We start from the raw sequence: 17,387 nt of genomic DNA on the forward strand, positions 1-17,387 counted from the left end.
TATATATATATATATACACACACACACACACACACACACACACACACACATATATAAAACAGGCCTTTAACCCTTTCAGGGACAACGGTTACTCCAGTGGATGGTTTATCATGTTATCAGGTTACAGGGTGCATGAGAGGGTTAACATTGGGAATTACCTGTCAAAATTATGCAGATTGATGTTACACACCCAAACAATAAAACTAAAATTAAGAAACAGAGCAGCAAATATAAGCTACATATGGCACATTAGACCTGCGTGGACCATTTGATAGAAAAGAAAAGCCATGATTTAGGTGTAATGCTTAAATTACCAATATTTAACCCCCTTAATGCCAGGTCAGTTCAAAACAACTACATGATATGGAACATTTATTATTCTCATTTACATACTACTTTCTGTTGTAATTGCCTGATGTCGTCACTGCGTTTTGGAAATTATGAGACCTTACCAGGAGAGACTTTACACAAAACTTTGGAGTTGGCCGCTTAAATTTAGGTTCATTATCAAGAGCAAGACTTGTAAGAAGGATGGCGCACAATTTAAAATGTTGAGACAATGCACTGATTAAACAACGTTCCTCAAGGAGTTTCGCTTCTTATTTATCTCAAAGGTTTCTTGATGGAATTCAACACATCGCTTCTCTCCACCAAAACAAATCCTTTATCAACTTTGTTTTGTGTACTGGATGAAAGAACTCCCCAATGACCTCCTGAGAAAATATGCCTCAATATTTCCGTCCGTATAGTGTACTTACTGTAAGCCGCATTAGTGTGATGCACAACCAACAAATTGCATCATTATTAAAGACAGACATATTAAGACTTTTAAAAATATGTTCAATACTAAACCTTTTTTTTTTCTTCAACAAGGCTTACCGTTACAAAATGCATGAACACTGAACAAATAAACCACCACTCCACAAAACTCTACATTTATTCCACAAGATGTAATTACCCTCAAGTAGAGGATTGGCTGCTGTGCACTCTCTCTGAAGTGTCCCTAAAATAAGCTTCATCAAGCAGCAGATCCTTCAAACAGATGAACAGAAAGGAAGAGCTGATTCATTGGGGGGAAGAAAAAAAACATTTTAATTTGTTTTGGTTGAAATGTGTAAAAAAAAATGAATAAAATAAAATACAAATTTCAATTCTAAATAGGACAAATATACAAAACAGACACAAATGTTAAAACAAAAACTGTAATACAAATGCCACATTCTACCAATGGTAATAACAGTAACATGGCTTTTGTAGTTTGAATGGCTAATATGGGGAAGGTGTCTTCCAAGTACGCAGAAATCAAATTCTTTGGAATGAAGAGTGACACGCAAATACTGGGAGTTGACCATCGACAGAACAGGGCCTCGAAATCCCGGCAACTCTTCTGAGCACTCACAATTGTAGGTAAGCCACCTGAGGACAACGGGAAGAGAGTTGGTAAAGTTTCAAACACACACACACACACACACACACACACACACACACACACACACACATTTACAGCATTTAGAAAACTAAACTTTTATTCCCAAAAGCACAGATGCACTGGTGATTTTATCAGCAATTATGCTCTTCAGATAAAATCTCCACAGGATGCAGTCATTTCACAAGTTCAAAAAACACACATTTAGCTAAACAAAGCACAGAAGGCAAATCAACTGAGCCTGATCCTGCCTCACTTGCTCCATCTGCTATTCCTGGGTGTTTGCCTGCTGCAGACAATAGTTGTGTTCCACCGAGGGCTCCACACTGGGATGATGAATGAGGGCATTTGCCTAACTCAAGTCCCTGTCTTCTCCGTCCCAGTGCCAATGCTTGCTCGCCACTCGGGCACATCAATGATGATTCATACAAATGAGAACAAACAGCAAATGGAGGTGAGTTGCCAATAATGCAAAATAAATAAAGGTGTCTTATATTGTATGCCAATGTATAGTTTTCTAAGTTTGGATCCCAAGAAGCAACAACATTTATAATTTTGGTCATGAGCTTTAAAAAGTCTGGTAAAATCTTGTTCAATACTAAGTCTATTCCCTCAAGCTCTGCATGTAGAAAATCCAAGAGGAGTTCAAACAATGCCTTTGTCTTAGCTTAGTTTACGTGATTAAAAAGTTAATTTACTCTGGGTATGCAACACTTCATTCATGGTCCTTCAAAGACATCAAATAATTCTCACATTAACCGGGCCATTTTGCAAATGTTCGTAATGATGTTCAATCGTATTTAACAATTTGAGAGGGAAACAAATGACAAAACATTTTTTTTCTACAGCATATCGAACGTTTTTATAGGCCTGGCTTTGGGTCCTGGGCATGCTGTCGCGATAATTCAGAAAAATAGCTGCAGTTTGAATTTGCCTTTTGTTTGTGCTGGCTGATCAATTCTATAATTAACCACAAATTAAGTCGGGGCTATTTTATCATTTGCCCCATGACAAATTTTATCCGTTCAGATCGCTTTTCTGTTTTGGAGTTGCCGTACTATCACTGTGGAGGCTGTTCTTTTCAGAATTTAGTGAGAAACATTATTATTATTATTATTATTATTATATGACAAAATTACACAGTTATTTTAGTTTTTTATTTTTTTAAATCATCAAGTTGGATACAGCTCTCGTCAAGCCATTTTATTTGTTTAATGCAGTGCACTATGACTTGGCCACACTGAAGGTTTTTGCCATTTCTCTTTTTGATTTTCAGCCAACTGAATGTCCCAGAACTTCATATTGATGGCCACAGTCAAATATCTGCCAGACACCAACCCAATGCCGGATATCATATCCAGATATCCAGATATAGTTGCTGCATGTGTCTTGAAGCAACAAACAAATGGGCTGCACACAATACATAAATAGCAATGATACCCTGAATATGGAGGTACAGTTATTCTGCATACTGTACATGGTAAAAGCCATACACTTCCATCGCAGCGTGATTGTACTGGTGTATGAGAGCAAAACTACAAAGTTGTCATTGTTCAAATAGTGGATACTAAACAATTTATTGTGAAAAGCATCAGTTTCTGATCCCCTTTGTGACTAACCTACTGGTACATGCCATCGCCATGGTTGAGAGAAGTAGGAGATTAATGAGCCCGTGGCAAAGAGACACCAAGCCAAAGTACTTCACACCCCATTACACTGGAGGGTCCAGGAATGGAGGGTGTGGAACACAGAATAAACGACAGTCGAAAGTGCATTCCAGGCTGGTTATGGTGCGGTCTTTGATCCACTCACAGACACTAAAATGGGTCAAACATTGTGAGTCAAACTTGGAAAGTTGGAAGCTGGAAATGTGAGTGGGTGTATTATATAGAATGTACAGTTTGCTTGTGGCTTCTCATTTTTTTAATATGTACAAAATACTGTGGCACTGACAATCATGTATCATGACACATTGTGTCATGGTTCATTTTGGTGAAACGGTTTTCGGAAATACTACTACCCTGTTACACTCAAGTAAAATCACTTTGCGGAAAGTAAAAGTACAGGTCTAAAAATGTACTCAAGTGAGGGGTAAAACGTTGCAATTTGTTAATAAAAATACAAATGTCTCAAAACTGGGAAGCTATTTTTAGAACAGGCTAGCTGGCAACTGATGTGGTCATTGGGGGCTACAGAGTGCCCGAAACGCCCATGTTGGTGACCGACGTCTGAAACGAATTCGAGTCACTCAAGATGTTTCGGTGATCAAATTACCTTCCTGTCCTCCGCCGCCGACTTCCCAACAGGCCTCCGCAATCAGGAAGTATTTGAGTGTATCATTTCATCACACTCCTCACGACCACCGTAACCATTTCCGGCGAACAGACAAACACTGTGCCTTGTGCTTGCAGCCATCTCAGTTTCACAACGGTCTCACACACCACAGTGATCAGACAACGGCAAGCATCAATGCTGCTACTATCCTCATGGCATGAAGATTTAATTTTGAGTAACAAAATACAGATAGATAGATAGAGAAAATGCAAGTGCGAGAGAGAGAGAGAGAGAGAGAGAGAGAGAGAGAGAGAGAGAGAATGGTTCATCGGGCTTGTCCGAAAGCTGAAGCACGTCTCCCTTCAGCTCCTCTTCATCAATACCGATTAATTGCCTGGTCATAAACACATCGACTGCGCGGAGATAGCTGGCCAGGAGCTAGCTGGAGGCTAACGGCGGCTACACCGTCAGAGCGTAAAGTGAGAGCCGCCTTCCACGCCACCAACTCAAGTCTCTTCCTCCTCTCTCAGAGGTCAATGCTGATGAATGTTAATTCCTGTGTACGTTTTTATAATTAAAGATCTAAGTCAATATTGTGCACTGCTGTAGTCTTTGTCTCAAATATGTCAAGTATAAACAATGTTTACATATTTTAAACATGCTGGCACACACATACACAAAAATTCCTAAGGGAGGAGCAAATCCTCCTTCGCGGTTTTTCACTTATCACGGCCGGTCCTGGTCCCTATTAACCGCGATAAGTGAAGGATCACTGTATAACATTGGATTAAAAATATTGCCACGTTCAACTTAACTCTTTCCGGGACAGTGGTTACTTACAGTGGACAGTTTATCATGTTATTAGGTTGAAGGATGGATGAAAACGTTAAATTGGTGTAAAGGTCATAATTACAGTGTAAGTGCTTGAGTCATCTGCTTCAGACAAACTAGCTAATGTTGTGCTATACTAAAAAAACAAGGGGAGAAGATGGTTATTATATCTGCTGAGATTACCCAGACTCAGTCATATGTTTTTGGACAGATGAAAATATTGTAATGATGCAAAGCACCTGGTGGGTTTTAACTCCAATTTCCTGCCCCTTAGAGTTATGTCTCACCTTATAGGCTCTCATGTGACGCATTGATGCAGGAAGTGTAGCATTGCTGTCTTCAAACACTTGCAGCAACTCCTCGCACACCTTCAGCGGGAGCACCACAGAGTGTCCTGTGGCATTGACCTCCCAGCTGGTGGCCACGCTAAAACGTAGAAAGTGCAAGTGATTTATGTTGACTGCCAGAGCCATGTTCAGTCCAACTAGGAAGCCAGAAATAGCTGCAATAAAGCTAATGATGAAGAATTTCCACTGCAGTTTTAATAGAGCCATTTTTAACTACAAACGGTGCAGAATTACGAGGAAAACATTAAAACAGATAGATGACAAGCTTGGGTGCTCCAGCGGTACACGCCTGTGCATCATGTAGGAAGAGTGACTGAACAAGGAAAGAATGATGATGTGTCAGTATGTGTGGTGTATGGTGTCATACCAAAATGAAAATCTATGTCAGCCATCTGTGCATTTCTCACAGGATAAGTCTTCTGTTCATGTACTTTTTCTTAAAACGACACATAGGACAAAAAGAATGTCTTAATCATTTTTTATATTTTGAGACTTTTACGCCAGCTAAATATCAGTGCAAAAAAGACAAAAAGTGATTTATGTTATGTCTTACAGAGAATTTTGTCATTTTTGGGCAACTCATTCACTTTGCATTAACAAAACCAGCAATTCCCAAACTGGGTGCTATGACACATTAGTGTCCCATGAGAGGTCTTGAGGGGTACTGCAGGGTTATTATCCAATATCACCTTGTTTTTCCTGAAATGTTTTTTTTAATTCCAATTATTTATTTGTTCATCTTATCTATGGCAAATGCCTATATCGAAAGGCAGAACAATTAAAAGCTCTTCCATTGGATGTCAGACTTGTGTTTTGCCAGTTGCCATTCTTACAAAAAAAAAAAAAAAAAAAGGCATGGCTTCTGCAAATATATCCGCTTACACTAAGGGCATTTAGGAATCATCTGAGACAAGATCGTTATCATGACTTTAGTATTCATATCATTTTGTGACATTTGATTGGTGGCGTGTTGTCGGGTAACAGAATGGGTGCCTGTGCAGATTTAAGGCTGGTCAACACTGAACGAGACGCTCGCTCGTGAAGCTAAAAGGAGGCAAAGTTGGGTGCATTACTTGACAGCAGAAAGCTTTGCTGATGTACAGTACTTCCAACTGGTTTGCTCATTCAAAACAAGTGCCTCAAAGGCCATTGTGACCTGCCATCCCACGACATATTTTCTTTTGCCCGATGACATAATTTGTGCAAAACAATCCCAGAAGAGCGAATCATTTTTGGAATATCACCCTTAGACGTACAATATATAGCAGCTTTCCTGACGGAGGCTGGTGTGACTTTTTTGACAGCAAGTTTGTCAAAACATTGGAAATAACTTCCCCGTTCTGACTTGACTGCACTCAGCTGCAGGGGAGAGCAGCGTGGAAAAAAAACGACCAGTGCTGAGTCAGTTGAAAATAATGAGGGTTGAAGACTTCCAGTGGGGGGGAGAAATACAGAACATGAAGAACCACACGCAGAGCATCCACCTACACCCTCCTAATGCATCACAGCAAGGTACACAGAGACTCACAGCGGTCAAAACAATTTGAGAAAGCACTTTAAGTGACAACTGAAGACATTTGATAGCAATCGTGTTTGCAAAATAATGGAACATTACTGTATGTCCTGGTATGGAATCACATCACAAACTGCATATTTGGGCGGCGTGGTGGCACATGTGGCTAATATTACATGTCTGTCTCAGTCAAATGTTCAGCCTGCGCTTGCTTGGGGTTTCCTTTGATTCATCTCCCAAATTCCAAAAGACTTTGCAATAGGTGTATTGAAGACTGAATTGAAAACCGCAAATGTGGGTGTGAATCTGTCTATATTAATCATACAGTGAATTACCCAAAGTCATCTGAAATTTCGAACGGGGGTCATGATGGTAGAACATTGATTGCTGTACAGTACATTGTGGCCATCCCATAATTACGTGCTATGAGTAGCAGATGAGAATAGCACATCCTACTTTTTTTTTTTTAATCTGTCCTTACAGGATGCATCTTGCATCTTCTTACCCTTGGAACAAATGGGAGTAAAATCAGTTCATGTTTTGTTGTGCATAAGCTATGCACATTAAACAACATCGAATCAAATGAATCTTTCATCCTCTGCTTTGCATTACGGCAGGTGGCGATGAAGCGGATGCATTGAAAAGATGAAAGATTAAGGCAAGAAGGAGTGAAAACTGAAGGAGAAATGTGCATGTTGTATTCACTTACTCTTGCTGCTGGACCCCCATATGAGAACAGGCTATGTAGAGGACTTTGAGTACTCTTGCAGCCCTCAGTGATGGACTGTGATGAGTGTGGGTGCAAGCAGACCACTCTGGGACTGATGCTATGATGGAATCACTGTTCAGCAGCCAGAGCTGCAAGAAGAGCAGACACGTCACTTCACATATAGGATGTGCAAAGGACTAAATCACATTTTGCCTGTTCTTTGTCCCATCGCAAGATTGCCATACACCGGATGAACAGGTTCAATATCAGGCTTCCCCAGAGCTTGCTGATGATCAGCCTAAGCTTTTGTCCTTAATGGATCCCTACACACCCACGCATTACTATACGTTTTGTATTTTAAGATATTATTAAAAGATATCTGCTTTTACACTTTTACTTCAGTAAAAAGCTTCCGGTGATACTTCATTTTACACAGAGGGCTTCTTAAACCCCAATATCTCTACTTCTACTTGAGTAGTGAACATGAATACTTTTGACACTTTTGGAAGTAAATGAGCTGACTAAAACTATGGAGAGCAAAATATTTAACAGCCTGCCATAATCAGAGAAAAATAAATACGTTGGGGGTGGTGGGGTATAAGCATGTGGTGCTATTATAAATTGAGTATCAACTAGAAATGAATGGTTGTACGAGAGTGCATTGAATATAACCGGATATCGTCCAGCTGTACCTGTACTGGACTTTATGGGTACTACTTGTCAACTTTCTTTTTGCATACAGAATAAAGTAGACCAATTGGCCACGACATTAAGTCCACCTGCACAATCAAATGTATCATGCGTTTGTTCATATGATGTATTGTGGTTGGACATGTAGTTTGCAGTGGTGAAAAAAGCACAGCATCATTTTGAGAAGTTTTTTTTGTTGTTCACTTGAAGCAAAATGAGGTAACCAAATTAGATCAAACAGTTTGATTGATGCTGGTAGTCCTGCACATAACTGCTAGTCGTCCCGTCCCCGAAATGAACACTACTGCCACCTGCAGTTAAAAGGAAATCATTTTCAATGAAAAAACCTATGAGGGGAAAACATAGCATCCTCACTTTCCTTAAGGTCAAATTAGTAAAGTGATTATAGCAGTTAAGATAATAAATAATTGTACTTTTACTCTTATAAAATATTTCAGTATCTTTCTGTCCTCTTCTTACCAGCAAGAACGTTTTTCCACTCTGTGTTTGGACAGAAAAGTGGAAGGAACTCATTGAGTTGGAAAGTTCTGCAAGCCTTGCTGCAACAGTCCTCTCCAGGAAGCAGGATCTGTCCAAAACCAAGTATATTTCATCAATATTTTTAAATTTCACACAACAGCCTTTGAAAGTTAACTGCCATGCATCAAGTCATTAGTCCAGCTAAAAAAAAACCCATCCAATCCAATTCCGTATTCACAAAATGTATATGATTGCGCATATTGCATTTTTGTGATCTTAATTCAGTTACCTGCTTAATCATTATTATTTTTAGATTCAACAAAATTCACAAACATGTAAAGCATTGGCAAGTTTGAAAAATACCAAATGACATTGTATTTATTTATAGGTACTGTAAGAACTTGATTTAAAGGGCAAAATAAACCAGACAGTCAAATCCCAACAATGCCTCCGGGTTGAGTGCAACTGCATATTTTCTCCTGCCTTCCTAAGCCACTGTATTTACCGAGCAATTCTTACCGATTTCCCTTTGGCCAGCTATTGGACCTACCTGCTGAATGAAGACTCCGGCTTTCTGTCCCCTACATTGGACTCCACCATCACCTGTGTGATGTACAGTCTGAGGGTCTCTGCAAGTCACAGCAGGAGCAGCTCATAAAAACCCGGGGATTGTCGTTTATTGATCACCACATACTCAGAGGAAGCATACCCGGTGTCGGCGCTTCTCCGAGAACTGCGGAACAGCTCACACAGGACACAAGTGTCAGTCTGCGGCAATTTTTCTATTGATGATAGAAATGCACAGCAGAAATATTTCAACATTATATACATACAGTTGTTGCATGGACAGTCTTAAAATAAAACAACCAATATGTTTCCACTGGAACTCGGCCAAAGGAAGACAATTGTTCTCCAAACAGATAGAGATATTAATCTTTGTCCAGGGAGTGCAGAGAATCATTTCACTGATGCAATTTTGTCTGGGAGAAACGTGCTGATGTGGCTGAGTGTACAAGAGGATTTGAAAAGGTCTATTAAACCCGGAATTTCAAACATTCAGTGCAGTTTCGGCACTTCTTTGTGTCCTTGCATCTCACTTTTAGAGTGGAAGATGGGGGTGGACTTTTTTTGAAGCTGTTCAGCAGATAATGAGACTGCCTCAAAAGTGCATTATCAACGTCAACACCATCATTACCAATGTTCCCCCGACCCCTCTTTTGCAATTCGCATACTTAAAGGGGAAGTCAACCCAAAAATGTTCTTCACAATAATAAGTTCTATGCAGCCCCACTAGTCTAAACAAGGAATTCTGATTAACATTGTGTTTGTAGAATACGAGTTAAGCAGTAAAATCCACCCGTTTTTGTCCATCTCAAGTGGTAGCCATATTGCCACTTGTGGTCGACTGAAAATTACCTCACAGTTGCTCAGGTAACAAGCAATTATGGCTCACCTTCAGAAAAGGGGTGAGCGGGTGATTAGTTGTGACCTGATCCCTCAGCAACTGTGGTGTCAGTTTCGGTTGACAGAAAGTGGCAAAATGGCCATCCCTGAGATGAAGAAAAACGGGTGGAACATATTTCTGCAAAGTTTTTGGTTGACTTCCCCTTTAATGATATGGCTCGTGAGAGAGCAAACAAAATGCACTCGAAATTTCATGGGTTTTTTTTTTCGACATAGACCTCAAATGTCTTGAGCATTTATTTTGAGTTATTTAATTAATCTTATTATTAATTCTTTAATTTCTTATTGAGAAATAAGATCCTACAGCTCTGCAAAGGATATTGTATTCACTCATGCCAAAGAACAGATATTTTGTCACAAAAACTGAGCACTGGCTTACAGTACATTATGTGCGACACCGCAGGCTAGAATTTTTGGGTCGTTGCTACCTCAGCTATCCTTTTGGTGCTGCACATCACTCACTTTCGGATCTTGACTATCCTGTGAGTCAGCAGGGCTCACTTCCTGGAGAAGGGTCTGTTCACAGCTGCCATCCCTTGTGAGGAGAAAGAAGGTGTCACCCAGAAAACAATCCTCAGCTCCGGGCAGCATCTTCTTGTTAGCGAAAGGATCCGGATGGCAGCACCAATCGTCCACAATGGCGTTCCAGTTGCCATTTGGGAGAGGAAGCACTCGCTTGAACAATCTGAAGATAAGGAATTGTTATGTATATGTATCCCAAGGTTGTCTTTTGAAAACGGGAGATGTTTATCAAATATGGTCAGCCTGCTTTAGTTTAGAACATGGCTTAATTTTGGAAATAGTGTATAGAAAGTGGTAACATCTGCAGACTTCATCTGTTATTACCACACACACACATGCACGCACGCACACACGCGCAGGCACGCACGGACAAGGTCACATCGTCACTGAAAGAACTTGAAACTGACAAAAGTAATGACAAATCAAAATATTTTGTTTCACAACTTTTGAGGCAATCACTGCAATCAAACGACTGCTGTAACTGCCACTGAGAGTTCTGCACCTCTTAGGTGGTATTTTGGCCCACTCTTCATGAGCAAACTGCTGCAGTTTTTTCCAGGATTGAACCCCCCCATTGAAAACCAAACAGAATGCCATTTTGTCCTATGTTTCACAAGATGGGAGAATAAAGAAAGAGGGATCGTCAACCATTGCTTTTGGCACACGCTCTCTAAATCATTCAGTGACTTGGCTTCTCTCCTGCACTCTTCTCTTGAACTCACTGCAAGGGTTTTCAATGGGGTTGAGGTCTGGGGACTGAGAAGGCCACAGCAGGCAAACCAAGGTTCTGCGTCTGGTGAACTACTTCTCCAAAATTTCAATATGAGAGTAAGCATCTGCAATAAAAATTGAATTTATTTTAATGCTTGTAACACATCTTGACCACAGATGCCAATAAGTATGGAGGGCATTGTATCTGCTCGGGACGAAAGGAGTTTGGAGAAACAGGTGAAGAGGGCCAGCTCTGTCCTGGGCTGCTTACTGGATTCAACTGATACACTGAGGATAGGACAGGAGAATAATGGCAAAGCTGGTATCTCTCCTGGGCAGCGCTATTTTACTTAAACCATGACCTGACTTCTCCAATGTGACTGCATCTGGAAGAAATTCACTTGGCCATGGAAGTCATGTTGAGAATTACCTATTTAAAAACTATTATCATAGCAACTACAAGCACAACCTTGCAATTAATCCTTTTTTTTTGCCCAGCAGAAAAAGACTGACATTTGAATATTTACGCCTTAGTTGAGGCAGTGAATTCAAGTCTTGTCGTTGTGTTTCGTGTCACACAATGAAGAAAAATCTCAGATTAGTTGGTTAGAGATGTCAGAGTTAGACGGTAAGACTCCAAATCACAAATGACCATATTTACATTATGTGATGATACGTCGCCAGAGAAAAAAATGTTTAGTTTCTTTACCTCGTTATTTTGACAAGGCGCCACTCACGATCTACGACTGTAATATCCTGTATATTGCCACTGGAACGACACGAATAACTTTGTCACGCTTTTTGCACGCAATATTTCTTTAGCGTATTTTTGTATGCAAGTTGCCAAGATTTGAACGCCGTACAATTCAGCTGCAGTTATTACATATTTTGGGAAACAAACACTGATCATTAGAATGCATCTACCATGCCTCCAAAGAAAAGGCTACGCAAATGCCGGCCATTGTTTTAGAAAATTATAAAATTCACCATTCAGACTTCATTTTCAAAGCACAACTGATCATTTGTACCCGTTTCTCAACTAAAAATCTTTGTATGGATCTAGTGAAGCTGTTCAAGTGTAAACATAATTACATTTTTGTTTTTTAACTTGAATGATCAAAGATTGGTGCTCAGGTACCAAGCGCGCTAATATGAAACAATAGACTGCCACGAAATTTAAAAATCTCCTGCGAACAAAGGGGGGGGGGGGTGACCTATCTGTGTCTTTACTCAGAGCACACTGCAGAAAGGTTTGCTTGAAAGCATTTATCATTTTGACCTGGTTTTGAACAGGTCTATTTTGGGGTTCTCATGTCACACTCTTCGACAAAACTTTCTGGGAATGACCCTAGTAAAACAAATACTGTGTGATTAATGGAGCAGTGCAGTGACAGTCAGCAGCAATCTTCTTATGGCCAAGCATTAAAATAACTGCCTATCGTCATGACGCATGACGTTGTTGTAATTGCCAAACTTCCAAGGATTTCTACACAAAACTCAACATCCACTTGCCCCTGTTGAGAGTGGGGGGAAAAAAAAACAACAAAAAAAAAAACAAGTGTTTGGCAATTTTTAGTAGGTCACTGCTGAGAAACATAACCAGGGGCTAAAGGCCTCCATAATGCAGGCGCTGTAATTTTTCAGCACATAACACTGCTGACCAGAAAAAGCTACAAGCTGAAGTCAATAAGACCACTGAACCACCTCAGGGCGGGAAGCACAATATTTTTTAATAGGTGATGCAGACCTTTATGTCATAGTGACTCTACATCAACTGACAATTTTAGCTCCAGCTCCACCCATCTATTATTCCCGTGGCCAGCTATCACAGCCACAGCATCAAGAAAAGCACACATTTCTTCCTTACGAGGAGCAGTAGAGAGAAGTATAAATTTCCATTCCCGTTTCTCATCGTCTTTTCCTCACCTATCCTCGAGCAGCCTGGTTGTACAGCTCTGACAGTAGAAGCTATAAGTCTCCTGAGCCCGCAATGTTCTTAGTATGTCTGAGGACTCTAAAGGGAAACAAAACAAGTTTAAATGATGGTAAATTTATGAAAATAGTAGTAAACGCTTAAAATTGAAGGCGAGGAAACAGCACAAAATCAATTTTGTTTCGATAGGTCAATGAGTGAAGTCAGTTGTGAGCATGTACTGAGACAAACAGAAACACCAAAAAGGTCCTGACAAAATGATATTTTGACATAAAGAACTCACAAGATTATGTAATCAGTCACTCTGAGGTACAGTTTTCTCATAAACTGAATTTAAGTGGTTTTTACATGATGTGTTTTTTTGAGCAGAATCGTCAATTGTCTTAGTCAAATTGTTCAGCCATCCAGCCGTTATCTGAACATCTTTATCCTCCAAAGGGTCATGGGTGTGATGGAGCCTATCCCAACTTTTTTGGGGAAGTAGGCGGGCTACCCCCCAAACTGGTTGCCAGCCCATCGCAGGGCACAAATAGACAAACAACGATACACACTCATAATCACACCTCAGGACAGTTTACTGTAAGGTGTTTAATTAGCCTACAATTCATGTTTTTGGAATGTGGGAGGAAACCAGAGTACCTGAAGAAAACCCACACAGGCACAGGGAGAACATGCAAATTTCACACAGAAAGGCCAGGGCCCAGAATCGAATCCATGACCTATGCACTATGCGGCTGACGTGCTAACCAGTATCTACTGTGACCCCCAATTAGTTGATATGACAAATAAATGTTGCTATAGATTGCGTAGATTACAGTACCTTCAGTCTTGTTATGTGAAACACTTATTCGTAGCCTGAAATGGCGCTCTCGATCACAGGATTCTCCCCCTGGTGTCAGAATGCAGGATTCGTCCACATAGGAGACTCCTGGTGGCAAAATGAAGGTCACCTCGGCTGTGGGGGTCCGGAGGTGAAGAGAGGAATCTCCACCGGTCACAAACACATCAATGGGGTTTCCAGCGACATCTTTCCTAGACAACAGAGAAGAAAGATCGTGATACAGAACTATGAGCTTCACTGCATCCTTCATCTGAAAGACCCACATGGGTGCCTCAGTGCACAATATGCTGGTCCAGTACATATTTGCCTCCTTCCTGATTTCTGTGTTCTTTGCATATTTATCACACACACACACACACACACACACACACACACACACACACACACACACACACACACACACACACACACAGATTACGGACCTGTATTAAACATGATTATGTTATACAACAAAGAAGATAATCAGACTGCCTTATTTTACATTAGTCAAGTACTGAAAAGCACTATGATAGTATAAAATAAAATTGGCTTCACAAATGTGGAAGAGAAAAATAAGTCAACGTAACTAAGACTGTAGATGATTAGTAGTTTCGTGTCATCAACAAATTCAAAATCGGTATGTGTGAAATATTTTATAAGAATTTAGATAATTGATCTTCATATCAGGGTGGGTCAGTGGTCGACTGGTTAGCGCATCGACCTCACAGTGCAGAGGTACCGGGTTCGATTCCAGCTCTAGCCTTCCTGTGTGGAGTTTGCATGTTCTCCCTGTGCCTGCGTGGGTTTGCTCCGGGTATTCCGGTTTCCTCCCACATTCCAAAAACATGCATGACAGTCTGATTGAACACTCAAAGTTGTCCCGAGGTGTGAGTGTGAATGTGAGCGCGGATGGCTGTTCGTATCTGTGTGCCCCGCGATTGGCTGGCAACCGGTTCAGGGTGTACCCCGCCTGCTGCCCGAAGACAGCTGGGATAGGCTCCAGCATGCCCCGCGACCCTTGTGAGGATAAAGCGGATCAGAAAATGGATGGATGGATCTTCATGCCACGCAAAAGGAAGAACTAAATTGGATTCACCCCATCTAGTGTCTTCATTTGTGTACTGTACCTCGCCATCCCGACCAAAGATCTTCTATTGACACAAGCAGTCACACTTAGGACAATATTTTACGCCCATTATACAGTATAAAGATGAAGACATTTTTCGAATAGCTCAAAGGGATCAACAAATAATAATCCGGGACATTGCTGCATCACACGAAGGATGGGGACAGCATGGTAATGGTAGGGAGGGAATCCCCTCTATTTAGCTACGATCTTCGAAATAAGTCAGGTAATTTACGTGTTTATTGTAATTATTTAAACGACGTCCAATTAGACTGACTCGAGGCGACGCTGTTCTTTTCAAAACAAAAGTTCAGCATGGTCTTGAGCTATACCAAATTATTCTTCGTCTTGCGTTTACCGGGCTGACTTCGGTTAGCACAGTTGGTGTGTAAATGAATGCTGTTGCATCGTAGAACAACGCAAATTTACTGCTACAAAAATAATGAGCTATCAACACAATTATTTACCCGATAATTAGAAGTCCACTTTGTAGCCTTTTCCTTAATTCGAGAAACACCCCAACTCCATGTGTCTTGGCTGGCGTGTCCAAGTCGGCCATAGAGACTACAGACTACACACAAATATTAGCATCAGCTAACTAAAATATTTTTAAAACAACAAACGAACTATTCACTGTAGTAGCAGTAAGGGTTATCTACAGCGTGACTGCAAACACTACTAGTATGTTGTGATATGCCACATTAATGAATAAGAGCATCCGCTTATCATTTTCAAAATAACATTCACGTGCAGTACACGACAATGTTGTAATTCTTTAATCGCAAAAATATACAAGCACACCGAATTTACATGTTTTATATTTTACTCTTAACTGCCTATCCATGAAAAAAGTACAGCAAATTGAAATATTTAAAGAAACCAATGGCGAGAGTAAAACCTTTTTATTATAACGTTAATTGTAATTTCCGTTGTGTTTCAGCGTAACGGTCATCAACTTTACATATCCAACAAGACTCCCATGCGGAAAGTGGGTTGACTGTACGGTTAGATGTGCTGCAAATCTGCAGTGCAGTCTGGGAGCTGTCATTACACCGCCTTTGTACGTCCGATTTTTATCTCATGGTTGATGATTGGCACACAGCGACAACAAGCACCGGGGGAATATGTAGAATATATTTCGCCATTTTCTTCTTGCCAAGAAATCGAAACATTGTGATATAGGTGTCGGGCCCGTCCTCACCATCCTCTTAGCAAACTGTTAGCAAAGGTTAGCGCCCTTGCTAGCGCTGTTACTGATGTGACAGCTCATTTAATCCACCCAACAGGGTACATATTTAGAAGACACTTCTTGTCCGCTAAACTATGACGGTAAGATACTTTGTATAACAATGTGTTGTTGTGTGTGTTAAATGTCAACGCATGTTATAGTTAAAACCGTTAGCTGTTAGCCCTAGCATTCACTGATGTAAACAGACATTAGGGACTGCAATATGTGAACAGTACAGGTGAAGCTACGTTCTGTCTATATAATCCATGGATTTTCGGATTAAAAAATCTGTGATAACTGGGTGTTTACTTGAGTTGGACTGCTTTAATTTTAAACCACAAACTGCCCCCTTTTTTAAAAATATGCATCGGTTGGCTTCTAAAATATCCGCATGGCATGTTCTTTTTGCCCGATTAAGTCTCGTTACAGCTATTTATTTATTAGAGGAGGTACTGATATTTTGACCTCAGCGTTGTATTCCCAAACCTAAGGTTTTTGACTGGTGTTGACCACCTTCCAATTAAAAGCTGTCCAACTAATGCATGCACGTCAATGGTTTGCATTTAAAATAATGTTATAAAATAGCTATCCAAATTTAAGAACGTTTCTTGGTGCCATTCTGAGACAGTTTTCATAATCCCCGGGTGAACTCATCGTTGCCTGACCTCTGATAAGTTATTTTATAACATTATTTTCAATTCAAAACACTGATGTTCATTCACACTCACAATCACACATAGGGACAATTTAGAGTGTTCCATTAACCTGACATGCATGTTTGTGGAACGTGGGAGGAAACCGGAGTACCCAGAGAAAACCCACGCAGGCACGGGGAAAACATGCAAACCCCACACGGCAAGGCTGGAGCTGGAATCGAACCCTGCACCTGCACTGTGAGGCAGACATGCGAACCAATTGATCACCGTTCTACCCATGTATTAGTCAGACTGAATTAACCCTTTCACGGACAGCGGTCACGGCAGTGGACAGCCTATCATGTTAACATGTTACATGCTATCATTTTTGGTGCAGGAAAGGGTTAATTTACCAACTAGTTAATAATGATGTCATTCATTCAGTAACCAGCCTGCCCACCTGTCGACCTACTCTTATATATTCATCTGACGTTATTACGCCTATGTTGTGCGTGTGTTGCCTGTGTGATTCTACTGTATATCTACTGGTTGGTATGACTGCTCAAGGTGTACTACGTTAAAGAATACTGCAGTGCAAATTTTGAAACAGTGATATTTCACATGTCCTCCAGCAGAGTACGCCCTTGGCTTAATTTTCAATGAACTCACGTCAGGCAA

At 40.6% G+C, this 17,387-nt stretch overlaps 2 protein-coding genes across 2 annotated transcripts in view; one reads left to right on the top strand and one right to left on the bottom strand.

The window, feature by feature from the left end:
• Window positions 1-919: 919 nt before the first annotated feature.
• On the bottom strand, window positions 920-15,549 carry ube3d (ubiquitin protein ligase E3D). The gene is made up of 10 exons (XM_019856338.1): window positions 15,314-15,549; window positions 13,721-13,932; window positions 12,894-12,981; window positions 10,197-10,419; window positions 8,980-9,052; window positions 8,821-8,899; window positions 8,271-8,379; window positions 7,101-7,249; window positions 4,819-4,957; window positions 920-1,416 (listed from the first exon to the last, which is right to left on the bottom strand). Exons 1-10 carry the CDS (start codon window positions 15,403-15,405, stop codon window positions 1,396-1,398), a joined length of 1,185 nt encoding a protein of 394 aa, XP_019711897.1. The 5' UTR covers window positions 15,406-15,549; the 3' UTR covers window positions 920-1,395.
• Window positions 15,550-15,817: 268 nt separating this feature from the next.
• Window positions 15,818-17,387, top strand: part of dop1a (DOP1 leucine zipper like protein A) — a 31,066-nt gene continuing 29,496 nt past the window's right edge. The window contains exon 1 of the mRNA XM_019856267.1: window positions 15,818-16,175. The gene's annotated coding sequence lies outside the window, so the exon portion shown is untranslated. The remainder of the gene's footprint in view (window positions 16,176-17,387) is intronic.

This window comes from Hippocampus comes, unplaced genomic scaffold, assembly GCF_001891065.2.
Source record: "Hippocampus comes isolate QL1 unplaced genomic scaffold, H_comes_QL1_v1.1 scaffold327, whole genome shotgun sequence".
NCBI lineage: Eukaryota > Metazoa > Chordata > Actinopteri > Syngnathiformes > Syngnathidae > Hippocampus > Hippocampus comes.